This window comes from Lampetra planeri, chromosome 50 (genome assembly GCF_965212315.1).
Source record: "Lampetra planeri chromosome 50, kcLamPlan1.2.h2, whole genome shotgun sequence".
Lineage (NCBI taxonomy): Eukaryota > Metazoa > Chordata > Hyperoartia > Petromyzontiformes > Petromyzontidae > Lampetra > Lampetra planeri.
Genome location: NC_136156.1, coordinates 8078014 through 8105450, shown reverse-complemented (window position 1 = coordinate 8105450; position 27437 = coordinate 8078014). Strand labels below are relative to the sequence as shown.

The 27437-nt window shown below is 50.6% G+C and overlaps 2 protein-coding genes across 2 annotated transcripts in view; both read right to left on the bottom strand.

The window, feature by feature from the left end:
* The window catches only part of CUL5 (cullin 5), a 28170-nt gene extending 14820 nt beyond the window's left edge, over window positions 1-13350 (bottom strand). Inside the window, exons 1-11 of the mRNA XM_078616256.1 lie at window positions 13216-13350; window positions 9217-9326; window positions 8101-8200; window positions 6730-6906; window positions 5757-5898; window positions 5219-5364; window positions 4615-4695; window positions 4017-4110; window positions 2599-2729; window positions 1056-1163; window positions 374-438 (exon numbers count right to left, since the gene is read on the bottom strand). Coding sequence (XP_078472382.1) covers window positions 374-438; window positions 1056-1163; window positions 2599-2729; window positions 4017-4110; window positions 4615-4695; window positions 5219-5364; window positions 5757-5898; window positions 6730-6906; window positions 8101-8200; window positions 9217-9326; window positions 13216-13239 — 1178 coding nt within the window. The 5' untranslated portion in view covers window positions 13240-13350. The remainder of the gene's footprint in view (window positions 1-373; window positions 439-1055; window positions 1164-2598; window positions 2730-4016; window positions 4111-4614; window positions 4696-5218; window positions 5365-5756; window positions 5899-6729; window positions 6907-8100; window positions 8201-9216; window positions 9327-13215) is intronic.
* Window positions 13351-13491: 141 nt separating this feature from the next.
* Window positions 13492-25915, bottom strand: LOC144734179 (ras-related protein Rab-39B-like). Its single transcript, XM_078616257.1, has 3 exons — window positions 24957-25915; window positions 21552-21726; window positions 13492-19405 (listed from the first exon to the last, which is right to left on the bottom strand). Exons 1-3 carry the CDS (start codon window positions 25178-25180, stop codon window positions 19130-19132), a joined length of 675 nt encoding a protein of 224 aa, XP_078472383.1. The 5' UTR covers window positions 25181-25915; the 3' UTR covers window positions 13492-19129.
* Between the last annotated feature and the right edge of the window lie 1522 nt (window positions 25916-27437).

The following is a 27437-nucleotide window of genomic DNA, read 5'->3' as shown; positions in this document are numbered from 1 at the left end:
ATTTTATAGCAGCCAAATACTCTCAACGCATGTTTTTAAATGTGGAAGGAAAAACCGGAGAACCCGGAGAAAAATCCACACAACCACCACGTGGAGATATATAGCAGGCGTCAGGGTCGGGATCGAACCCACGACCTCCTGTATACCAGGTGAGGTAGTTAACATATCAACACCTTGGTGTCACCATATTATTTCTTATATCATAGTTCAAATGTAGGCTCAGTTTCCTTCTGGAAAAGTTTTAGGTGCTTAGAAAATGTGGTGAACCATGAGTATAACTCTCTGAAAAACCGAATGCCGGATAGCAGAGCTTTTGCTGTAGTTGTTTTCCACAAGTCCCAGAGGACACTGAGGCTGCCTGCGGCTCCCTCACCCTTTCTGTTTGCTGGGCAGCTCCAGCTTGAAGATGGTGGCGTCGTTCACCACCGCCTTGTAGGCCTACAGGGGCAGAGCGAGAGGGAGGAAGAGAGAGAGAGAGCGAGGAAGTGCTCTCGGGGGACTGCAGCTAACGGGAGACACGAGACTCTCCGAGAATGAATAAACCAATGACTGACAGCCACCGTAGAGAGATGTCGATGTAGAGATGTCCAGCCCTACTGTCGATCCACTGCTGCCCGAGGGCTTCACTACGTCAGTCGGTGCGGGTTTAAGGCACAGAGGATGGACGTGGAAGCGCAGAAGTATGCAGCACAAAAATGGATTTTGCTGCACTGCCCATCTGATGGCCACCACGTAGCCATATAGCACGTGTTATGCATGGTGGTCACCCCACCAGGCACTATCCAGGCACAACCCCTGCTTGGCTTCCGAGATGTAACGAGATCGGGTGCATCCGAGGTCGTTTGGTCATAGACGACGTATCAATCAACTCACAGTCCAAACTTGGCAGGACCCTCCTGCAACAAAAGAGTCGTGAGACTCAGTGAGGTTTACCTGGATACACAAGCATCACCATGAAATCATTTGACAACAAAGTCAGAGTCCGTTGATACGAGGAGTGTCTATAATTATAGCAAGATTTGAATGAATGACTTGAGAGTGAATGAATGACTGACCTTGTCCCGGGCTGTAAGGAAGCGCGGGTCGTCCCGGAACGCGTCCTTCACCAGGCGGCTGAAGCGGTGGAAAAGCATCAACAGTTGCTCCACGTACTTCTCAGAGTCCTGCAAAAAGCAAAGACAAAGATTACCCCGTGTAGCCTTAACAGACTGTTGGGACAAGCGCTGTTAGCGAGGCACCTATGAAGGCCGGCAAGGCCACGAGGGGGTGGGTGGCCAGCACCACGCCAGAACGCCTTTGTCTCTCCAGTGGTAATATTTACACACCGCAGCAGGTACTCTTTTGAGACTGAATTAACCTTATAGAGACCCAGGACTGGGTTCAGATAATCTTCACCTATGTTGGCTGTGAGCGGAAATTGAACTCCGCCCGCCGGGTTTGTAGCAAGGTTGTTACAAGATCTTGGTGAAAAAAAAGACAATGGAGGGAATTCCAAAGGTCAGCAGTGTGAGGGACAAAGCAGAAAAGTGTTGTGACCTGCAGTGTGACGAGTGGGTGAGTGTGCGGATGAGTGAGTGGGTTAGTGGGTAGTCGTGACCTGCCATGCTTTTGTCAAAGGTAGTGTGGGATGATACGAAACAGTCAGTCTCTGTCAGACCGAATCCTCAACAAGGGTGATGGAATGAACGAGTGCAGTTCACGGGAATGGTAACCATGGTAGCAGCAGCGATAGAAGGGTGAATTTGGAGGGCAACCACACATTTTAGACTCACTTCAGTCGCAGGCATCACCGCAAGAGACGCCCTCTTGAGCACGGCGCTAAAATTAGTAACGCAAAGTTTCCAGCTGGAAAGCATGCCGCTCTATCACGCGATATTGAGAGCCGTGGGTCAAGTGATCGGGGCCTCATGTGGCCACAGGACGTAGGTCTCTCTCTCTGATGCACAAGCATCCGTTTTTATGCAGGTGAAAAAACGCTCCACGCATTGCATGTATGTTGAACTTCTTTAGCACCGTACGTAGCCAACCGTGCTAATCAGACGCGCGGGGGAAGGACAACTAAACACAACAAGCAGTTTTAGGAAAAAAAAAATGTTCATCTAGATTTAAGAGTGCACAGCTCCAGTGGCGTACCGACGTGCGCGTGCTCGCGAATATCCACTATGGGGGAGAGAGGCGGCTGGGCCCAAAGCATCGTTACCATGCAGTGGCGAAAAGACACAACTTACATGATGGGCGATAGCGGTGTCTCGAAGCCTAAGAGACTTCCTGCTCAAGTGAACAGAGGTGGCGGCCCACCTCCCATCTACAGCCCTAAAAGTGGTACTTATTTTACCGACCGCGGACAGCTGATGGGCAGTCAACCCCAAACCTGGAATTGAACTCGGAACCTTCTGATTGTGAGCCGCTCGTTCTCCTGCTCGCTGAGCATCCGCCAGGTGGGGTATCTACGCTGGAGACTAGCGAGCTGCGGCTGAACGGCATCGCGCATCGCTGGTGTCGCAGACACAGCTACCTCACGAGCTCGCGCGGGAGGAGGAGCCTGGGGGACAAGGCCCGAGCCACGAGCGGATGGCGAGGAAGGAGCCCGATGCTCACCGTGGTGATGGACTCGGCCGTGGCCACCATATCTGCCAGGCCGGCGCTCACAATGTGCTCCTCCAGATCTTTGAGCATGGGTTCGATCCCCGCGGGAACTCGGTCCATCAGCTGGAACATGAGTTGAAGCTCTGTGGGGAGTGGGGGAGTGGGGGAGCGGAGAGGGGGATGTGGGAGGGAGGGATGGATGTGTGAGTGTGAGTCGGGGGAGCGATTGTGTAGTGAAATAAGAACAGGCTTTACCCTTTCTGGCAATAGCGCAGGAAGTGTTAAGATGTTTAAATAACAAATAGACACCTATTACAAGGCATCAAGTCTGCAATAACCACACATTCATGTGGAAAAACATGCAAACAAATATTATCTGATATCTGCATTGCCTTTGAAACTGATTGGCCTACACCAGAGACACCATTCTTTATGGTCCCATAGAGATTGTGTAGTGGTTGATGCGCTGCTGATCAGCGGGGAGCGGTAGTGTAGCGGTTCGCGTCGCTGCGCCATGAACCCAGTGACCCGAGTTAAAGTCCTGCTCATGTCCAACACCAGTGACGAATATCTGAACCAGTCCTGGGCCTGCCTCACATCAACTCAGCCTCAAATGAGTACCTGGTGCAATGTGATAAACATTTCCACGAGGGTGACAAAGGCAGCCGGGCGTGGTGCTGGCCACCCACCCCCACGTGTGCTGTGTCGGCCTTCATAGGTGCTCTCTACAGCACTTGCCCCAAAACAAAAACAACGATCCCCAATAGAGCCGTTAAACGTAATGATCAGTGATTTGTGTATTAAATATGTTTTCAGCCAATTAGTGAGTGTGTATACATGTGGGAGGAAGCAGGAGCACCCAGAGAAGACCTACACGTGTGAGGGGAGAACAGACTAGTGGGGCTGTACGTGCAGTATTAACCCTTTCCCATTCCAATGATGTACATGTACGTCATCAATGTTTATTCCAATTCGGAAGAAAAAATTAAATAACTTTACCGGTACATCTTCAGATCGGAAGATGTATCGAGGCTCCCATAAGGCCATGCAGGATGACGTGTGGCAGATTGGCGCCAGCTATCGTAGAGTGTGGCTACGGTTCTCTGCGGTGAGTACAATTTGTTTAAAAACGGCGCTACACCTCTAAATCAAATTAACGCTGAACCGCTTGCGCATTCCGAGATTCAGCGGTGAATGAGACACCCACCACCCTGCAACCTGCAGACGTCTCGGAATGGGTTAAGGGTTAATAAGCGCACCACGCCCGGCCACCTTTGTGTCCCCAATGCTGATGTTTACACGGAAAACTAGGAACTCGTTTAAGCCTGAGTCGATGCAGGGGAGGCCCAGAACCAGTTCAGATATTCGTCGCCGGGTTGGTAGCGCAGTGCGTCCGTATGTGTGTGTGTGTACGTGTGTCTGGCACTCACTCTCTGTCTCGTTGGCTTTGATCATGCCCGAGCACTCAGCCAGGATGGTCTCCTTGAAGGACGTGACGAGCGCGTTGACACAACAATCCACCAGCTGACAACAAATACAAAGATCCCCCGTGAAGCCTTAACATACTGTTAGGGAAAGTGCTATTAGCGAGTAGCACCAGGCCGGCATGGCACACGAGGGGGTGGGTGGGCAGCACCACGCCCCGCGGCTGCCTTTGTCTCCCTAGTGGTAACATTTACGACACACCGCACTAGGTACTAATTTGAGACTGAGTCAACCTAGGCCCAGGACTGGGTTCAGATAATCGTCACTGGTTTTGGCCATGAGCGGCAATCGAACTCGGGTCACCGGGTTCATAGCGCAGCTGCCATACACACGCAATAACAGTTGCATTGCATGTGTTTTTCCAGCTATGGAAAAATTAAAAAAACAGGACTCGGAGGAAATCCATGCTGAACATGGGGAGAACGATACAAACTCCACACATAAAGGTTTTTGGAATCAACCATCGGCACTTGTGGCTGAGGCACGAGTGCGGCCTCTGCACCACCACCCTCGCTGCCATTAACTGACACTCGCAGGACTCACCGCCTGCACGGAGTTGCAATCTTTCCGCGTCTCCAGGTATCGCAGCGCTCTCTGCTCCTCTTCTTTCAGTTTGGCGTCAGCCTGCAGTCGTGCGCACGCATGCACACACAAGGGGGCAGCACGCATTAGAAGACTCGTCACAGGGAGTAGCAGACAGTATAGGGCACTTCATTCGGATGCACTTCTGCGGCCGTGTTGAACGCTCTTCCTTCCAATATTAGGAAGCCACTGGAGATATGCACTTTTAAATCTTATATTGAAAACAATATTTTTAGAACTGCTTTTTGTGTTTAGTTAGTTGTCCTTCCCCCACACCTCCGATTAGCACGGGTGGCTACGTATAGTGCAAAAGAAGTTCAGCATACATACATACATTTGTGATCTCTGTTAATAAGCAGGCGAGAAAACCCGTTGGCTAATGCTTGGATGGGCGACCACCACGCACAAGTAAGTTGTCATCGGGCTGTGGGGCTCGAACTGACAGAAGTGACAATTGCAGCGAAATCCACTCGTCCTGCACCCAACTCGCCCCCCCACGTACAACCCCCCGCCCCCCCCATCCCCCCCGCGTGACCGGGGGAACCCCCACGGCATTACGACGCACGTATTTCATGAAGTTCTGCACGCCGTTCTGCTGCAGGTACGCCGGCGCCTGGGTGCGGTAGAACGTGTCGGTGGCATCCAGGTACGCCTTCTCAAAGTTCTCCCGGTAAATCTGCAGCCGGTCCTCGGCGTTTGAACACAGGTTGACTGCATACACACACACACACGCAACATTTGCCACCAAGCAGCGGTGAGGTCACCGTGGTGCCTGTACTGGGCCACGTGGCCCACTTGTTCTCTGGCTCACTCGAGAACCAGGCCACTCATCTGGTCACTCTTACTCACCCACATTCCCCCACTGTCCCATCCCCTGACCATGCGACTCCCCAACCATTCACTTGCTCTCCCCCTCACCAAATAATCCACTTCCCACTTTTTTGCCAAAACATCACAACCTCTTTTTTCCAGCTCTCCCACTCACCCACTCTCCTGTAACCCACTTCCCATCTCTCCCACCCACTCTCCTGTAACCCACACCCCATCTCTTTCTCTCCCACCCACTCTCCTGTAACCCACGCCGCAGCTCTCCCTCCTCGCACCGTAGGACTCGCGCACGCCGATGACGAGCTGCGAGTCGAAGGCCTCGCCCAGGCGCTCCGAGTGCACGAGTTTCATGGCGCTGTCCTGGAGCCGCCCCTTGATGTTGGAGAAGATGGATTCATTCCACGTGTCCAGCATCAGCTGTGCAGCGGAGCGTGAGGGGAGACGGCGAAGAGATGCAACGTGCGTCGGTTACGACTAGACCCATGACAAAACCGATCTTCACGCAGCATCAAGCGAAACTGTTGTCGAAAACTGAGGTTCTAATCCTGGGCTGGGTGAATACCTCCGATGGGTTTCACAAATGCCGGGTCTGACACGCACTGTGCTCGCAATGCTAAAAACCTCAAGATTGATTCTGGGTTTCAGCCGTTTGTGATTAAATAAGTTTGGTCCATCTTGCTTGTTTTGACCAACAGCTGAGAGTAAACATATACCTATACAACTCTTTGTAAATTCACTGCTGGATGAGGGCCTCCCTAGCGCTGGTGAGCGCTGTTTGGTAAAGGTGGGGGGCAGATAGTTGCGCATAGTACAGTATAATGGATTTTGCTGCACTGCCCTCTGCTGACAACTTATCCCCGAGCAACCTATAACACCCATTTTGTGAACGATGATCACCCATCAAAGCACAATCCAGCAGGATAACCCCTTCTTACCTATCTTTATCGAAATAAATCAGTTACACTCGGTGTGCTTAGTTCACAGGCGAAAGTAAACCATTATCATATTCTTATCACAAATCGAGAAGGCTTACGTGTTACAATGACAAATCCAACTCAATCAACTCAAGAATCACGAACCACCACACACATCGGCGATTCAAGAGCCGAATTTAAATTAACGAAATACCACGCGGCCACGAAACAACTCGACCAAGCATGAGCGTCGACCAATCGCGAGGGGGTGACAGAAGGGGAGGGCCCCCGTAGGGGGGTAGCGGGGAAAGGGGGTTGGGTGGGGGACACGCACCTTGCGCACGAGGCTGTCCTCGGTGCTCGCCTTGCGAGCCGTGCTCTGCTTGCCCAGCAGCGCCGCCTCCAGCTGGCAGAAGGGCTTGGGCAGGATGTCGCACTGCGTGAAGAACTTGCGCCACTCCCCAATGTAGGCCTTGAGCAGTGCTGAGTCATCCTGGTGGCTGAGCACGCGCTGTGGGCGGAGAGCAACGAGCATCACCCAGAATCAAACTCGTTTCGACTGGAGAAATCCGATGAGCTATGAAGCTCTTTTTCGCAGATGTCCAGTAGGCAGGGGTCAGAAAGTGACAACAACAACAATGCAAATAACTATAGAGGAGTGTAAAGTATAGGAAAGGTAAGCAAGTCAGTAAAAGTAATTTAAGTAAATAAGTTCAAATTGCATAAGAAACTGATGCAGTCATCAACGTTCTCGCAAAGATAAAGCTGCAGCCCTGCAATTTCTTGCTAACGCCACTGCTGGCAATAAGGGCCTCCACTAGAGGTTGCTCTTAATAGAGCTCCTGCAGCGGGTATTCGGTCTGCTCTTCCACGCTGGCCAGTACCGTCTTCGGAAAGATGGTCCACCACACACACCAAGTCGCTCGACCGGCACCTCCGCGCGTGGGTCGAGCGACGGTCAGCGACGCCGCCGAGCGGTGGAAACGCCACGGCGGTGTTACAGCGGACGGGGGGACCCAGTTCTCCAAACAACGGCAGCAAGCGTGGATCTCACACTAGGTGGTGCTCGTCCTGTCGCGGATTTTTTCTTTTGGCGTTATCGATAATAATCGCGTGGGAAACAAAACGATAAAAAAAAAAAGTCTGAATCTTGGTTTGCCACAGGCATCTAAATCTCTGACCGTCAAATTAAATCCAGCCCTGTGTGTGCGAGTCGGACCGCACGTCCCATGATGTCTGCTGTTGATGCCCAAAGGTGGCGCCATTGATGGTTCACGCTGGAGCGTGCCCTGTGCATGAGGAACGTTCGCGCGAGTCGATTGGTTCGGCCGTTGTTAAAATGTATCTGGTTTCGAATGTCGATTACATGACTCACGGAAATGAAAATTGAATCCTGTAAACCCCGGAGGGATGCTGATGCTACTGCTGATGACATTGATGCTGAGATATATGGTGATGTTGATGGTGCTGCTGCTGCTGCTGATGATGATGATGATGATTCTGCTACTGCTGTATATACTGATGGTGATGAAGCTGATACGACTGTGATAACGTTTCTTATGCTGATGACAATAATACCGCTACTGCTGCTGCCAATGATAATGATGCTCACGCTGGAGACAGCAATGACGATGATGTCAGATGTGGCATCCCTCACGTGGGAGACCTGGGAGCCATGCTGCCGACACAAACGCTTAGCGCTTACGGCCTGGGCTTGCCGGATGAAGTCCAGTATGTCCTCCTTGAGCGCTTGGTAGACCTTGGAGGGGCCCTTGTCGTCCCACAGACATACAGCGTGCACGTCCCTGTGAGGACACAGCACGGCCACACACACGTATACAGCCACACACACAAAGCATGGGTTCACACACATGTACATACATACACACAGCACAGCCACACATACATACATACAACCAAACATGTACACACAGAGCGTGAGTTCACACACATGTACATTACATACAAACAGAACAGCCACAGAGACAAAGATCTCCCGTATAGCCTGAACAGACTGTTGGGGCAAGGGTTGTTAGCGAGCACTTCTCAAGGCCGGAACGGCACGCGGGGGGTGGGTGATCAGCACCACGCCCGGCCGCCTTTGTTTCCATAGTGGCGATGTTTACACACCTCACCGGGTACTCATTTGAGGCTAAGTCGACCTAGGGGAGGCTCAGGACCGGTTCAGATAATCGTCACTGGTGTTGTGAGCGGTAATCGAACTGGGGTCGCCAGGTTCGTAGCGCAGCGCGCTAACCGCTACACTACCGCTCCCCAAACACACACATATACAACCAAACACGCACGCGCGCACACACACAATGAGGCTAACAATTATTATTTTGTGCGATACAAAACAACAAACGGCGATGCCTCAACCGCCCCCGCACAGGTGTCAACCGCTGCAATGCAAATCTCAGCTAGTGGGGACCATCTCGTGGAGGCCCAGAACATGAGCTACGTCTGCGGCGAAAGTCAGACGATGCCTTGCTCGTCTGCTCCAGTCTCGGCTGGTAGAGGAGGCGTGCACAGCTGATGAGTTAAGCACCAATCCTGACCATGTGCGGTGGGCCTCTGCCCCCGCCCCCCCCCAACGACAAATCGTCGTCATTGATCTAAGTTGATATGATGGATGCGAAATGAGCGAGTATGCATGTTGAACTTCTTTCGTCACCGTACGTAACCAACCGTGCTAATCGGAGGTGCGGGGGAAGAACAACCAAACTAACTGAAGGGAACCCAACCTCCGGCCCTTTACCAAGGCCCCTTTTACTTATTGGTTCCCTGGCCCAGTGTTCGTGCTCACAGCGACGCCACTCACATGAAGAGGTCCTGCCACTGCTGCCGCGTCACAGCCTCCTGTCGCAGCAGCCGCAGCACGATAGGACGCATCACGTCCCATTTGTCCTCGAACTGCAAGGAGCCCTTGTCCTGCCCCACACACAAAAACACACACACACGACTCATACAACAGCCAATGCAACAACAGTTTTGAGTATTGGCTGCTATAAATGTCCAAGTGATGTCACTTCGATGAGCTATCATTTGCGGCCAGGTTGCTTCTGAAAAAGAGCTACATAGCTCAGTGGGTTTCACCTGGTAAAATAAAAACAGTTTAGTTTACTTTTAGCTTGGATAAGTGCGCAAAGAAGCAAGCAGAGGTGCATACCGCATCTGCATTGCACTGAGGATGCACAAAAAAGTAATGCGTGGATTACAGAACATACACAAATGAGAGAGATGTCATATTGAATGTTAAGAAAAGTGGGCTTGGACAAAACGTGTCCTTGCAAGGTACGATGGCCGGAGATCAGGACTTAACGTCAGAGCAGCAACCAAGGGAGGGAACGTGCATGATAAGGATGTCCATTGCATGGATGCAGTGACAGAATCAGCTCAGGTATAGGTGCTATACATCGTGGGTCGGCAACCAAATAAACAAAAATACACATTTTATCAAATTCGGTATAAAAAACATCAATAAGTCAAAAGCTACAATGCATGCGAATAACGTTAAGAAGCAGTCCTTAAAGAGCAGCATGCAGCTCCGGAGCCGCAGGTTGCCGACCTCAATCAGGTCTGAATTGGTCTGTAATAAGGTAGGCACTGATAAGGGGTTGCCAGGTATGCAGGTCTGTGAGATTGCAGAAGCATGGGAATGCCTTCATCCAGTAGTAGATTGATCAGGGCTGAGGATGATTATAACTTGGCAGGCAGTCCGGGTGGCACTTTGGTTAAAGTGCTCGGATAATAAGGTCTCAAGTTAAAATCCCAGTTTGGGGTTCACTCAGCCTAACATCATGTCTCTGAGATTTGATCAAATGAGTACAACTTCATTGGAAGTCTGCAGTAGTTGCCCTATGGATGCGACAGGCTCCCTTCATGGGAAAGCGGAATATGACAACGCTAGCTCAGGCCACCAATTTATAAGAGGATCGCCCAACAACTGTTTGGGCATGTGCATTCCTTGCATAAAATAATCAATAGATCAAATTAATCAAATTTTATTACCATGACACTTTTACATGTGTCAATGTGTCTATATGGAGCTATGCTTTCCACTGGTGGCACCAAGTGGTGGTAATTCCACATTCTTGTCATGATCCAAGTGTATTTATAGGATAATGATTAGTTGAGTCAACCCCACCTGAGGTGTGATCTCACAACATGAATTCGAGCATCGATCACAGTGCCACCGGACTAGGGCTAATAAAGTCAGGAATGTACAGAACGCCTTGAGTGATAATTCTGTTGAGAATCTTACTCCACCACAAGAATGTGGAATTCCAATCAGTTGGCTCTGGGCTACCATTGGGCCCCGGTTTGTGGCGAGATGTTAACTCCCTCGCCTGGTATGCAGGTTGTGGGTTCGATCCCGCCCCTACGCCTGCTGTATATTTGGAGTTTGCATGTCTTTCTCTCTCTCTCCGCGGTCGCGTGGATTTTTCTCCGGGTCCTCCGGTTTTCCCCTCCACATTTAAAATCAACATCATACGTTTAGAGTATTTGGCTGCTATACATTTCCCCAGAAGCCACTTCGTTGAGCTATCATTTGTGGCCTGGTATCTTCTAAAAAAAGAGATATATAGCTCAGTGGGCCTTATCTGGCCAAATACAAATAGTTGTCATATGAGCATAAACAGACAAATTACACCCACCACCTACAACTCAGCACTTTGAAGACGAAGGTTTGTGTGTTAATGTGAGATTTATTTAAACTCTCAATCCCTCTCAAAACTGTTCAGCAGCCAGGGGATGACAGCACAGCAAGTGGCTTTGTGAACCCAAGAGTGGGAGAATATTTTAGCATCATTCGATCAAACGAGTGGTGCGTTTCCTCTGAGCATTCTGATTTCCTGATGCGTGAAAATCGCTCATTAAAAAATCAATTGGTCAAAATTGCAATGTGTGTGTGCCAGTCGTATTAAAATAAAAACCATTACGCGATTCCCTCCTCTTGCGATTCCTGCTTCAAGTTAAAAAAGTAAATTCCCTTGAAGCGGAGTTCCACGCACTCTAGTACTAGTGACCCACAATGCTACGAATCTCCGTGTCCACCAATTTCAGTCCAAATCCAAATTATCTTGTATTCTTGTGCATGGCAACATGCGTTGTGGGATGCTATCAGTATGAATGATGCTATATAAAATGAAGGCAGTATTATAACATGTTCAGAAGCTAAATGCCAACATCGAGGTCTGCTCGCCACGAGAGGGCTTCAGGAGAGAGTTTGTGTCGTTTTGCTGTTCCTCCATCAAAGGAGCGCAGACTACGGTGGTTTACTTCATGGTCCATAGTTTGGGTTGCATGGACACAGTCGCACTACGATGGCTTTTGTCTTTAATATCCAAATTACGAAGATGTGTGCATTGGCTAGTTGATGTTATGATTGCGATTGATGGTCACACCGGTGTCTTCGACGAATGTCAAAGCCAGCGATGTTTGGGTCTCGATTGAGGTATTTATTATTATTGTCGTCTCGTGTTGCACCACTCGGTTTCCCCAGCGTTCTTCAAAATCTAGGCGAGATTCGTTGTTGAGGTCGATAGCAAGAATACGCGTGACGACAAGTAACAGCTGGAGGTGGTGCACGCGCCCGTCTCTCGAACGCAGAGCGCACCCCCACCCTTCGATCATCGCGTCCATCAGCAGGCGCGTGCAGCGTGTGCCCTCGCGATGTGTTTGCAAAGGGAGGCCGGAAAAACAGGGGTGAGGCGTCCGAGGCTATTCGCAAGAGCTGCAGGATGGACAACGCTGCCTCGAGCTTGTTTAATGTAAAGGACCGCAGGAATCGACTCCCATAAGAGAGCCTCGAGGCTCAGTGAGGCTGTCCTGCAAGTGTGATGCAGTAGGGTCATGGTGTGACTGATGAGTCCCGATGAGAGCAAGACGAGTGTGAACACAAGTGTGATGCAGTAGGGTCATGGTGTGACTGATGAGTCCCGATGAGAGGAAGACTAGTAGTGTGAGCACAAGTGTGGTGCAGTAGGGCCACGGTGTGACTGATGAGTCCTGGTGAGAGGAAGACTAGTGTGAGCACAAGTGTGGTTCAGGAGGGCCACGGTGTGACTGATGAGTAGGGCCACGGTGTGACTGATGAGTAGGGCCACGGTGTGCCTGATGAGTAGGGCCACGGTGTGACTGATGAGTAGGGCCACGGTGTGACTGATGAGTAGGGCCACGGTGTGACTGATGAGTAGAGCCACGGTGTGACTGATGAGTCCTGATGATAGCAAGACGAGTGTGAGTACAAGTGTGATGCAGTAGGGTCATGGTGTGACTGATGAGTCCCGATGAGAGCAAGACTAGTGTGATGCAGTACGGCCACTGTGTGACCTATTTCAGTTATTATTCGTATAATCGTTACGCAATACAACTCAAGTAACGTCACGACTAAATCACGACCACAACAACAACAAATGAAACCTCTCCGCCTCTTCAAAGCAGCGGGCACCGCGCGCACGCGCTCGATCTCTAACACCAACGGCGAGCTCCGATACTCGCAATCACGCAAATTAGTTTTTTTTTTACTTTCAAACACCTCAGGATCATTTACAAAAACCAACACATTTCAACGTTCGGCCAATGGCGGCCTAGCGCCCGGGACGCGCGCGGGCTCGACTAGTTCGAACAAGCAAAGCCCGCCGATTGACCGCCGCGTCCCGCCCGCGTCGCTCGAAGAATCGTTCCCAACGGAGCTCTCGGTGCAGCTCGAGCCCCACCACCCCGGCTGCGTTCGCCGGGGGGGGCCGCGATCCGTTCGCCGCGAGCTTCCCCCTCCCTCGCCATCTACCGCCGCGGCGACGACTCGCTTGCTTACCTTCAGCATATTCGGAGCCGCCATGTCTGCCGGCCGAGTCTCGCGAGAGCGCGGTGGGGGTGGTGGGAGGGGGGGAAGTCTCGCGAGAACTCGGGATTCACGGGGGCCACGGAGCGACTGATGAGTTCCGATGGGGTTGAGACCGATGTTGACACGCGTGTGGTGTAGCAGGGCCCACGGTGTAACTGATGAATCCCAATTAAATATAAACCAATATTAACACATGCGTCATGTATCAGGGCCACAGTGTAACTGATGAGTTCTGATGGGAGCGAAACCAGTTCAGTTTCATTTATTTGGAATAACCCTGTGAGCCATTCGGCTCTTCATTCGGGTGCAACCGCAACAAAGAATAAAATTACAAGATATATTAAACATTTACTATTCGCAAATTGAAACATCCCCTACAAAAACAATACAATCTTCCAGAAAAAGCACAATTTGTTTATGCTGCGTAGAAAAATGTGCAAAAAATCCCATTTTGATGTTAGATCACAATAACAATCATAATACAATGTATATTACATTTTTAAGTATAACTCTATACTACATAAAAAAAATCTAGCTAAACTAAACCTTTCTAGAAATTACTAAAATGATGCTATAAAAACAATGTAACAGTGATCATGAGAAATGTGATTGAAAGTTTACAATAGCGACATACATAACATATATTACTAAACCTAGCATCCTTCGCTAGCTGCATGAGTCATTCCATAATAGCAGGAGCAACAATAGTAGTAGCAGCACAATATAATCAAAATACATGATCATTTCTCGCATTGGTCATCTATACTTATATATTTGATTTCAGGCCACTGGATAGCAGTGGCAGCTAGGGTTGTTCGACTCCTCTAGAGCAGTTTTGAGTGATGGTCTTGTAGGTAGTGATCCAAGCTGGAGTTTATTTGCGATAGCATTCCAGACCCTGGGGGCATCTATAGCAAAAGCCCTTCCTCCAGTATTTGTACGGCAATAAGGAATGCGAAGCTGGTAAATGAGCGAAGATCTTAGTTCATATTTGTTTTCGAAACAATGAAGAGATCCAGCAAGTAATCTGCGGATTTTTTGCAGTATGAACACAAGTGTGATGTTGCAGGGTCCACATTGTAACTGATGAATCCCAATGAAAGCGAAACCAATATTAACACAAGTGTAATGTATCAGAACCACGGTGTAACTGATGATTATCAATGAGAGGGAAACCAGTATTAACACAAGTGTAATGTAGCAAAGCCACGGTGTAACTGATGATTCTCAATGAGAGCGAACCCAGTATTAACATGTGTGATGTAGCAGAGCCACGGTGTAACTGATGCATCTCACTGATAGCGAAACCAGTATGAACACAAGTTTGATGTAGCAGGGCCACAGTGCAACGGATGAGTTTCAATCAGAGACCAGTATTAACACACGTGTAATGTAGTAGGGCCACAGTGCAACTGATGAGTTTCGATGGGTGCGAAACCAATATTAACACAAATGTGATGTAGCAGGACCACAGTATAACTGATGAATCCCAATGAGAGTGAGACCAATATTAACACCAGTGTAATGTATCAGAACCACGGTGTAACTGATGATTATCAATGAGAGGGAAACCAGTATTAACACAAGTGTAATGTAGGAGAGCTACTGTGTAGCTGATGAATCCCAATGTTAGCGAAACCAGTACGAACACAAGTGTAATGTAGCAGCGCCGCAGGGCAACTGATGAGTCCCGATTAAGCGAAACAGAATGAACAAGAGTGTGATGTAGCTGGTCCCATAGTGTCACTGATAAATCCCAATTAAACCACTATCGCCACGGTTGACTGAAAGTGGGCAAACAGCCTTGCTCAGGATTCCCAATAGAGATGTAACGCTTCGTTATAAACTACTTATATAACAACAGTTTCACTTATATGTTTTATTTACAATGTATAATACACATCATTCAAAAAAATTGAGCAAAACAGTATAGACTCTTCTTATAGCAGGGTATTAACCTTCGAGACAAATAAAAACAACCCCAATACTTTACCTTTGAATTTAAAATTTTGAATTAAAAAAAACGTAACTTTAACTTGGAAGGTACTCTATCTGGTATATAAAGTTATCTAGTTTTGATTATCCACAATACAGGGTTTTTTGGGGGGTTAGGTCGCGTAAATATAAATTTGTTGTAAAACCCGCTACCATCCGACACAGACAATTAATTAGTAAGAGTTGTCACGTAAACAGAACATGCCAATTCGTTACTAGCACAGCACACCGGTGTGTCGGAGAGCAAATCCACAACATTTACACAGTTTGGATTATACAAATGGCGAGATGGACATCGCTCAGCTATAATCGCCAGTCTCGTGGGAACAGGTCCAGTGTCAATGCACCGTTCAATATCACTCGGCCTCCACCACGACCTCCACCACGACCTCCACCACGGTCTCCACCACGACCTCCACCACGACCTCCACCACGACCTCCACCACGGTCTCCACCACGACCTCCACCATGGTCTCCACCACGACCTCCACCACGATTCCGACGTGCCACGTCTGTCCAGCGCAGACGTAAACCCTCGCATAGTGCCGTCGCTCAAATTCAGTTTGACCCAAGTCCACAACCGTTCACAGACGAGGAAGAAAAAATCATGCGTACGCATGGATTACACGTGACGCTTTCTAATAATGTGACTTTGTGACTTTACCGAAAGAACCAAAGAGTAATGTGTGTACGTGTTTACGTGTGGGTGTACGTGTGTGTAGGTGTGTGTGTACGTGTGTATGTGTAGGTGTGTGTTTACGTGTGTGTAGGTGTGTGTTTACGTGTGTGTAGGTGTGTGTACGTGTGTGTAGGTGTGTGTGTACGTGTGTGTACGTGTGTGTGTAGATGTGTGTGTGTACGTGTGTGTGTACGTGTGTGTATATGTATGTGTAGATGTGTGTGTGTGTAGGTGTGTGTGTAGATGTGTGTGTGTATGTGTGTGTGTACGTGTGTGTAGATGTGTGTGTAGATGTGTGTGTAGGTGTGTGTGTAGATGTGTGTGTGTAGGTGTGTGTGTAGATGTGTGTGTATATGTGTGTGTGTAGGTGTGTGTGTACGTGTGTGTAGGTGTGTGTGTAGATGTGTGTGTGTAGGTGTGTGTGTACGTGTGTGTAGGTGTGTGTGTAGGTGTGTGTGTACGTGTGTGTAGGTGTGTGTGTACGTGTGTGTGTAGGTGTGTATATGGGGAGCGGTAGTATAGCGGTTAGCGCGCTGCGCTATGAACCTGGCGACCCGGGTTCGATTCCCGCTCACGGTCAACACCAGTGACGATTATCTGAACCGGTCCTGGGCCTCCCCTAGGTCGACTCAGCCTCACATGAGTACCTGATGCAGTGTAAACATTGACACTAGGGAGACAAAGGCGGTCGGGCGTGGTGCTGGCCACCCACCCCCTTGTGTACCGTTCCGGCCTTCATAGGTGCTCGTTAACAGCACTTGCCCCTACAGTCTATTAAGGCTATATGGGGGATCTTTGTCTTTGTCTTTGTAGGTGTGTGTAGGTGTGTGTAGGTGTGTGTAACGGTTAGGGAGCTGCGCTACGAACCTGGCGACCCGGGTTCGATTCCCGCTCACGGTCAACACCAGTGACGATTATCTGAACCGGTCCTGGGTCTCCCCTAGGTCGACTCAGCTTCAAATGAGTACCTGGTGCGATGTGTAAACATCACCACTAGGGAGGCAAAGGCGGCCGGGCGTGGTGTTGGCCACCCACCCCCTCGTGTGCTGTGCCGGCCTTTATAGGTGCTCGCTAACAGAACTTGCCCCTACAGTCTGTTAAGGCTACACGGGGGATCTTTGTGTGTGTCTGGGTGTTTACGGGTGTTTACGTGTGTGTACCTGTGTGTGTACCTGTGTGTGTGCGTGTTCTTAAAAATGCCTAATTAGCGACAGGGGTAGAAATGGGCCGGAGCGAGCCGGAGCAAGTTGGCACAGTCGTGGGTGCAGCTGGCGCATCTACCGGTCATTTCAGTCAGCCAACCCATGGCACTTGCTGGGTCTGCCCCCGAGGCCTCCTGTCAGCGAGCCTTCTACACTTCACGTGGTCGCCTCAAAGTGCACCTGGCCTGGCACAGGCGCCTTGGTGACGTCGCCGTCACTTTGTGGCGAATGGCGGTTGTGTTGGTATTGGTGGGAGTGGACAGGTCCACAGCTCCTTTCACCCGAACCAAGCTGCATTCCCTCCTCACCTCACACACCCAGCACTCCGTACGAGGGATTGTTCTAAAAGTGTGCGTGTTCTTAGGTGACATTATACCACCAGATGCAGTTTACCGTGATACCATGCACACCATCGGATGCAGTTGAATATCACGTCCAGGACAAAAGCTCATTGAGTGACGGGGAAACGATCACATTTTCACCAAATATCTGACAAAAAAAACATTCCCCATCACACAAATCTGGCCCTCTAACTCTTAACACGAAACAATGTTAATTAATATAGTGTCTAAATGCGGCCACACCTCAATGCGCGTACAGACGCCGCGTGTTTATTTAATGGGGGGAGGCAGGCAGTCAAGGGCAGAGGAAATTAAAGGGAATGTCTTGAGCTTGGCCTTGAACAATAACAAAGCGGAGACAGCACGGGTGGCTACGGGAAGAGAGTTTCCAGAATGGACGCCATATTGTTTTCTGAAACGTAAGCCATGAACAGGGTCCACAAGAGGGCTTCTTTTATACCCGAGCGTGAGGTTGGCGAAGTGCAAGGATAATTGTGTCTTGTGTTTGATTCGTTGTTCTTACCCCGCAGTACCTCCGATTAGCGCGGTTGGCTACGTACGGCGCGGAAGACGTTCAGCATACATACACAATCCAGCAGAATTCACAGCGATAGAAGTTGCGTACGCGGTACCAGGCAGAGTTAATGTCAATGGAACCCACTGCTCCAGAGAGCTATTGAGCAGAGGCGCTGAGCAGCAGCACTGCAGCCAGGGGTAGGGTGTGCCCCAATGCTGGCACTCTGTCCCAGATGCGCCACCGAGAGACGACACTCAAAACTGTCGGCTCGACTCATCTGACGCGAGGACCCATTCCCCAAACACGTGAATTCGACCCTCTCGCTTCCACATTGGGAACTCTGCCTGGTACCGCGTTGGTGTACAGTGCTTTTTCTGCAATATTTTGCTGTCTTTTCTTGGATTTTCTGTTTGCACATAGTCACATAATCACTTTAAGATGTTTTCTTGTTCATGTTTTTGTTTCTTGTTTGTTGCGGTTGCACCCAATGGCTCACAGGGCTATACCTAATAAATGAACTTGAACTTGAACTCGACCAAGGTTTATTTTGTTTTGCGAAGGCCAGGGCGGCGTAGCTCTGGAGCATGCGGGCGGTGCAACTGCGCTGAGGTTCACCGGTCGGGCAGGCCCACGTGCCGAGCTGCGGCAGGGCGAGGGCGGCGGCGGGATAGACATTAGACAGAGGGCTCCATGTTACCGGCTGCTCCAGGGCCCACGGCCGCGACGTTATTGCTTCAGGGGCGCCACGGCGGCAAGATGTTAACTACCTCGCCAGGTATACAGGAATTCGCGGGTTCGATCCCGACCCTGATGTCTGCGGTATATTTGGAGTTTGCGTGTCTCTGTCTCTCACCCAGTGGTCGCTTGGATTTTTCTCCGGGTCCTCCGGTTTTTCCCAGCACATTTCGAATAAACGCCACGCGTTTAGAGTATTTCCCTGTTATACATTTCCACGTGATGATGATAAGCCACTTCGTTGAGCTATCATTTGTGCTAGCCAGGTCGCTTCTGAAAAAGAGCTACATAGCTCAGTGGTGCCTTACCTGGTAACATAAAAATAAAGTTAATAGTTTATTCCACTGGCGCGGGCCGCATTTTTCGGTGGCCACCACGTGACCAAGGCCCCCCCCCCCCCCCGCTGGCACTGCCATCAGCAGCTGCAGCCGAGTCCCGCCTTGCGGGACGAGCGCCCGGAGGTTGACCAGGCGCAATCGGGCCGCTCGGTGATCCTGACGCCAGGCGGCAGCTTGGCCGGGAGGGACGACGGAGAGGAGGAGGCCTCGAGGGCGATGGTGCGGGCGTGAATCGCCGTCACGAGCTCCACGAAGGCCTCCTCCACGCCCACACCCCGCCGGGCCGTCGCCTCCACGTAGGCCATGCCGTGGGCGCTCGCGAAGCGCTCGCCCTCCTCGCGGGACACGGCGCGCTGGCGGGCGAGACACGCGAAGATAGAAATAACATCATTCGTTCGTTCGTTTCTCATTCCGCTTGTCCTGGCGAGGGTCACGGCGGCAGCAGCGTGTTGAGTAATGGCGGTCCACACCTCCCTTTCCCATTTCCTGGCAACGGACTTCAGCACTACTACACTATACACTACTATACACTACTACACTATACACTACTACACTATACACTACACTATACACTCCTACGAGTGCGAGTGTGTGCACCAGCGTGGCTGGTACCCACGCGTCTATGGTCAGCATTACTCTACGGACCCTCCGAGTTGTTTAGGGGTCATCATTGACCCCGTGCCCTTCTAAAAGCAAATATCAGTGATTTCCTGCTCAAATGAGCGCTGAGGTGGTCCTCATCTCCCGTTTACAGGCTTCAGCCAGTGGTGGAAATTGGACGTTCCTGTGGCAGCGGTCAGCTGTCTGACCCGCCCCGACTGTGAAAAAAATATTCATTGCTCATCATATTTCTCCATGGTAAATAAATATACTGATTCTGAGCTCATCTATAGGATAACCACTATTGTTTACATTCTCCACAAGCTGGTTCCTATTTTACCGGCCCCAAAGGGATGCTGGGCTGAGTTGACCCCCAACGAAGATTTGAACTCGCGACCATCCGATTGATTGTGAGTCGCTCGCCGTGGCGCTCAGCCTCCGGGCCGGTTTTGTTACAGAGAGCGTGGAGAGGGAGAACATCGATTCGGGTTTCTTGCCTTACAGAGAGGAAGAGGAGGAAAGCCTCATGATGAACATGGAAGCGGCAGGGCGGCGAGAGGGCGAGGCAGGCCCTGAGGGAGGTGGTTGAGAGCGGTGCACCAGGAAGTTCAGGACTGTGGAGTCAATGCGGCGGTGTTGGCTCCGCGAGAGGAACGGGTGCAGAAAATTCCAGGAAGAGGAATAAGATCAGAATCAACCAGAATCAGAATATTTATTCATACTGGAGGAGTCCGATGAGCTATAAAGCTCTGTTTCACAGATGTCAAGTCAAAGATATTCCAGTTATCAAAATAATTTTGTTAATCCAAAAAGTTTCATAATTCCAGTATTTAAAGGGCTAATGAAAAGTAGCATACCGACTACCGGTGTGCCTACAGAGGACAGTGTCCCGTCCGTGTGGGTTACTCCCTTTGGCACATCGAGCTCAAATATGGGCACTGACAAGGCACATTGAACAAAATGCGAAAAGTGTGCATAGAAGCGTAGAGAAGAGCATGCTGGGAGGTACACTGAAGGAGACAGCTGGAAGTTGACGCCAACTGTCCGACGGAAGGAAGCGATGGCGAGCTGTGGCAACGTCAGTGGCATGGAGCAGTGGTTCTCAACCGGGGGTACGCGGACCTCTGGGGGGTACCACGTGGCAATGCCCCAGGGAGGGAGGAGTACGTGCGGTATTTTATAAATGTGTGACATTATATCGTGAGAGTCATTGGTGAATCGTCACGTGTCAATCAGCCAATATAAAATAACTACGATAACATTTTAGTCGATATGGTAACCTAGACCGATATAATACGACCTTTATTAACTCGTTGATCGTAAAAATGCGGGTTTCCAAGAGGAACCAGCGAGTGCGAACTCATCACGTCACGCGCGCAGAGCGGCCGTGGATTTTTATTTTATTCGCTTGCAGTGACTCGTTAGTTAGGGATACCTCACAAAATAGAAAATTGGTCAAATATTGATGTTCATTATTCATAAATGTAGTTCTCAGAACCATGTTGGGTCAGGCAAGTGGATATTCGGTTGAAACTAAATTCAACAGCAGCCAATATCGGTTGAGAACCACTGGCATAGACGATGATGACCTCTTGACACTGACCTTGACTATTGTGGGGCGCGAGTGGTGGTGGTGGTGCCGTGAGTGTGGTGTTGGTAGTGGTAGGGTGAGAGTGGGAGTAGCGGGGTAAGCGTGGTGAGGTGAGGGTGGTGGTAGTGGTTGGGTGAGTGTGGTGGTGGTTGGATGAGATTGGAGCAAGTGGGGTGAGGGTGGTGATAGTTAGGGTGGCAGTGGAGTGAGGATACTGGTTGTGGGATGAAGGTGGTGGTGACGTTAGCGTGCTGCTGTGGTAAGCAGGGTGGCGGTGGCGCGCCTGCCCCATGCCCCCCCCCCCTCACCTGGCCCTGCAGGTCGCACTTGTGGGCCACCAGCACGAAGGCCATGCCGCTCGGTGGCCCGTGGATGCGGGCCTCGGCCAGCCAGTCGGCGATGTGCAAGTAGGACGGGCGCCGGCTGACGTCGTAGACGAGGAGGGCGCCGGCCGCTCCCTGGTAGTAGGAGCGGGTGATCGACCTGCACGGCCACAACGGGATCCATCATCGCCACGGAAGCGACGGCGGTGATGGTCGTGGTCGTGGTGGGGAGCGGTGCGGCGGTTAGCGCCACGCTGCACCACGAACCCGGCGTCCCGAGTTCGATTCCCGCTCACGGTCACCAACACCGCTGACGATTATCTCAACTGGTCACGAGCCTTGTCTAGGTCGACTCAGCCTCAAACGAGTACCTGGTGCGGTGTGTGTAAACATTGCCACTATGGAGACAAAGGCGGCCGGGCGTGATACTGGCCAACCACCACTTTGTTTGCCCTTCCAGCCTCTATAGGTGCTTGCTGACAGCACTTGCCCCAACAGTCTGTTAAGGCTATACGGGGATCTTTGTCTTTGGTGACACCACTGGCCATAGATGTGCGTGTATATTTAAGGTCGCGACCTGCCCGGGTTTCACCCAGGAATTGGCCGTTTGTGAAAAATAGCTTTATAGCTTATCGGATTCCCCCATTATAAATGCATATTCCGCTTCTGAAAATAAATCACACACGCAAAGACATAATACTCACCAGATATGGTGACTGAGATTGCGTTTCGAGATTTTACGCTCTTCCTTCTGATATTAGAAAGCCCCTAGGAGCTATGCACTTTTAAATCTGGATTAAAAACGAATGCTTTTTTCGTTAAGCTCGTCCTTCCCCCGAAACACCTCCGATTGGCACGGATCGCTACGTACGGTGCGAATGAAGTTAAATATACATATACTATACACTACTATACACTACACTATCCGATATACTACATTATACACTATACACTACATTACTATACACTCACTACATCAATATACTACATTTAAAACTTGTTTCTTCAGAACAGTGTTTTGTGTTTAGTTTGTTGTCCTTCCCCCGCACCTGCCATTGGCTACGTACGGAGCGAGATAAGTTCTACATACATACACGCCATCAGAATTCGCAGCGAAATAAGTTGTGTACGCTGTATCAGGCAGAGTCAATGCCCATGATGTACACACTCTGTTCCAGAGAGATCTTAAACAGAGGCGCTGAGCAGCAGCAGTAGCACTGCAGCCAGGGCTAGGGTGTGCCCCAATGCTGGCACTCTGTCCCAGATGCGCCACCGAGAAACGACACTCAAAACTGTCAGCTCGACTCATCTGACACGAGGACCCATTGGTAGATCGAGACCTTGTGTGGGGGGGGCGTGCAGGGATGTTGAGGAGTGACGGTGCGTTGGCGATGTTGTCAACACTGAGGATTGTGGGCCGCGCTCGGGGTCGCCGTGGCGTTGTGCGTCATCGCGTAACGCTGCCCACACCGCGACTGCGGTCTTTTCTTTCAATTGTTCGATAAAACGCCGCAGCGAATCAATCGGTGCGTTCGAAATGTAATCACGTTCTCAAATTCGTCGGCGACGTTACAGTGAAACGACGTTAATAGGAGCCACGTGAAGGGAGGACTTGCTTTGAGCTCACACGGATCACTCCCGCGGAGATCTTTGAAAACCATCTGAATTGAAAGGGGGCAATTTATTCATAATAAACGTTTTTGGGTTAGATCGCGTTATTTATAAATGTGTCGTAACCCTCCACCACCCGACACGGCCAATCAGCAAAAAGTGTCACGTTGACAAAAGACAAATAGTTCACTACTTTAGCCCACCGGTTTGTTGAAGAGTGAATCCACAACATTTACAATTTTTGAGTACGACGTTTCGCTGGTAATTATATCCAGCATCATCGGGCAATTCGCTTTCCACGTAGTAATTCGCTTTCCTCGATCGTGTATAAAGTATAGCATTGCGTGATCGCAGATTGGAGAGGTCGTCATCCAGCAGTGGACTGGTTAAGGCCGATGGTGATGATGGTGGAGGTGATATAACAATTGGCAGTAATTTAGTTGTTTTTCTACCATGTGTCGTGGTGACACGTTAAAGACCTGGGGCAAAATCCTAATCCTGATTAATGTTTTACTTTTAATCAGGGGTTTATATGGAAATTGTGCCGATGTCACTGTAATCGCCATTAAAGAGGGGGAAACACATCTATCGGTCAAATGAGATCCAGGGAGACCTGGGTATTCAAAGTGAGAGAGGCAAACTTGTATTCAGTGATCTAGAACAACAGCGCACTGGGTTTACATAGTGACCAACACAATACACTGGGAGACACCAACACCTATCCGTAAAATGTTTAAAATAACGTAAAGCTTACAAATGTAATCACGGTTGCTGAGCACAGACCCTGAGGCCCAACGCCCAGCATCCAGCAAGCAAACAGTGGCTGTTGAATGCTTCACGGATGAGGGTGAATTCGTTTATGGAATTGAGCAAGGTCACTGTTGTCAGAGCTTGGGGGGGGGGGAAGGAGACGACGATGGGAGGAGGAAATTCCAAGGTGGAGTAGTGCGAGAGAAGAAGTAGAAAGATAGAGAGAGGTGATGCGGCCTGCAGTGTGGTGAGTGGCTGAGTAGGTGAGTGAGTGGGTAGGTGAGTTAGTGGGGAGTGCATGGGTAGGTGAGTGGGTGAGTGGCTGGGTGTATTGTTGTGACCTGTAGTGAGGTGAGTGGGCCTCCCCTAGGTCGACTCAGCCTCAAATGAGTACCTTATGTGGTGTGTAAACATCGCCACTGGGAAGACAAAGGCGGTCGGGCGTGGTATTGGCCATCCAACCCCTCGTGTGCCGTGCTGGCCTTCATATGTGCTCGCTAACAGCATTTGCCCCAACAGTCTGTTCAGACTAAAAGTGGGATTTTTGCGTTGTCTGTTTGTGATAGTGGGTACCTGCGTGGGTGAGCGAGTAGTTTGGTGAGTGGGTGAGAGGTTGAGCCTGTGCATATGTGGGTGAGTGTGTGAGTGAGTGGTAAGGTGAGTGACTAAGTGAGTGAACGAGTGGCTGAGTACTGGGTGAGTAGGTGAGTGTGTTGGTACGTGGGTGTATGAGCTCACTCGTGTGCAAAGAGAGACGGCACGTTTGGGATTTCACCGAGAGAATGAAAGAAGAGCACACGCACAGGTTAAAGAGGTGATTTTGACTATTCATAGAAGTTGCCTCGGGCAGGACGAACGTCTAGAAGGGCCGATGGCTGACGGGCAAAGAACAACTGAGCAGAGGCCAAAGGAGGAAAGCGCCACGATTGGACGTTCACCGCGAAGATGGAGCGACCAGGTCGCTCGCGTGCCGGTGCCGGGTGGATCGTCGCATCGCGAGACCACGAGCGGACCGATCACTGCGCGCACCTGAACCGCTCCTGGCCGGCCGTGTCCCACAGCTGCACCTTGACCCTGCGCCCCGCGTCCGGCCCCAGCGCCAGCGTGCGGATGAAGAAGTCGACACCGACCGTGGGATCGCTCTCCTCGCCGTACGTGCCTTCCACGAAGCGGCGCAGCAGCGCGGTCTTGCCCACCGTGGCGTCGCCCAGCACGATCACGCTGTACTGGTAGCGCACGCCGCACGGCTCCATCGCCACCGCGTTGCGGCCGGCTGCGTCAACGCCAACTGACGCGTCGCCCGCTTGCTCGACCGCGGCCACCCCAGCGGTCGCGTCGCTTGAAGGGCAGGATAGGGAGGATTTCACCAAAGACCTTCACCCCCCCCTGCCCCGCTGGCTCGCTCGCTCTCGCAAGTTCTATCCCACAAGCCGCAGAGGTGTTGTCTCTTGTGTTTTTTCGCTCGTCTTGTGATATTTCCGAGGTGACACTCAACCGCAGCCACGTCGCTCCGCGCGCTGACAGGAGGATGGATTCGCCCTACGCCACCGCTCTCTCTCTCGCGCTCTCTCTCTCTTGTCTCGTGGTTCTCGCTGGTTTGGTGCGATTCCGGAGATCACACTCGCAGAGAGACGGCACTGTCCGTGTGCACTTGAGGAGTGCGGTCCGTCTGTCTGTGTCGTTTTGTGTTTTTTTAAAGCTGGTTTTACGACTGGTTCTGTAAAAGGAATAATTTTCACCCCCCTCACCCCTCCCCGTGCCATTCAAACTTCCTCTTTTGGGGCGAGGACGGGAATAACAAAAAACCGATGGCATCTCATTCGATCGGAGTTCAACCCAAGTCACGACATGCAGCATCCCCCCCTCGAGCTCTCAAACCTCAAACACGTCGGTACAAAAACATAATTTTGGACTTATTCGAACGTTTCATCAATCGAATTGATGAGCAAACCCCAGGCACGCGCATGCAATACGTAGACTGCGCGTGGCGTTTTATCATCCAGCTGTTGTTAGTCACCCGATAGTTTGACAGGAAGTGCCTTGTACTTCTGCATTTTTCACTGAGCTGTGACCACAAACATCGTCGAAAGCAAACACGTCAAACGGTAGACTTCTATTTCCGTGCCGATGACCCCCGCTTAAGAGGACCCAGAACATACTCTGGGATTTTCTCAGCAGCCTGTATGTGGGCATGACTCACTGACGAGCCATCACGAGTCAAGGCCACGATTATTATTCAGCCAATGCCATAAATGCTCACGACCTCTCGCACCTCCCGCTTCCTTCTGTCAGATGCAGCAGATTCAATACCGTCCGCTGACCACCACCACGGGCTTTAGGTCACACAGTTGACACGTGTAGAGAACACGTGTCAACCTCCCTTGCAGTTTTCACGTCTCTGCGGATTTTTGGTGGCGGAATGTTCACCAGAACAGGGGAGCTAGGGGATCGGTGTCGGTCTCAGTGTTGCGGTGCGCATGGCGCTATTTGGCTGTGCATCTGGCAGTTTTGTGTGCGAGCTCCCGGAGCAGGCTGGAGCGCGCTCACTCTGCCACTGAGTGGATCGGTGAGAGGGCGGCAGCAGCTGAGGCGTCCCAGCTCGTTGCTGCGGGTTTCTGTAGCAAGGCGACTCTTGATTTGGTCTCTTCACAGATCTACTTCATGTGAGGCTTTAAGGTCAGGAGTCTGTCCATGATAACCTCTAGTGGGGTCATAGCGTACTGGGCTACCACAGAAGTTTACATCAAGGGTGGCATCTGCTGCATGATTGTTCAGGTGGAAAACGATTGTGGTGGTGGTGTTGGAAGGATTTGGTCGGAGTTTCAATTTACAGATATACGCATCCAATAAGGTTAAATCGGCTGTTAGAGTATTGGCAATGTTCTCGAGCTTTGCGCAGCAAGAGCTGTGTCATACGCACATCTGAACTGGTAGGATGATATCTATGGCAAGTCACTTTTATATATCGTATATTACAGTGTGACGGGGCAAGTGCCGAGCCTTGAGAGAGGTAATTGTTCATCATTCCCCTGTGGCTGTGTGTTAACTGCGAGGTGCACCCTGAACGCATCGTGGCCATTCGTTGAAGAGTAACACGGCACCTGATGATTTTGGCCATCGTCAACAGCAGGCCACGACGCAAACCAGTCTCATAGGCAGCAGCAGCATCAGAAAGGTCGGTCGTTGCTGTGCCGGTCTTCTGTTGACGCTGGAAGTCCGTGAAGTTAACGATCTGTGGGCAGCAGCAGCAACGGTCGGTTCGGAATCCCCCAACTCGTTCTGGAGGCAGCTGCGGGTCGATAACGAGGGGGGTGCGGCGAGCACAGCACCTTCCATTAACCTGGAAGACAAGAGGGACATTGGTCTGCTGCTGGAGGGCGAGTCTTGTGGCTTTATAAGTTTCAGAATGGTGATGACTTTGGCTTCCATTGTCTCCAGGATGTTGCTCGTCCTATATAGGACATGTGAAGAGGTTTGCAAGTCATCGTTGTCAATTTAATCCCAGGTACT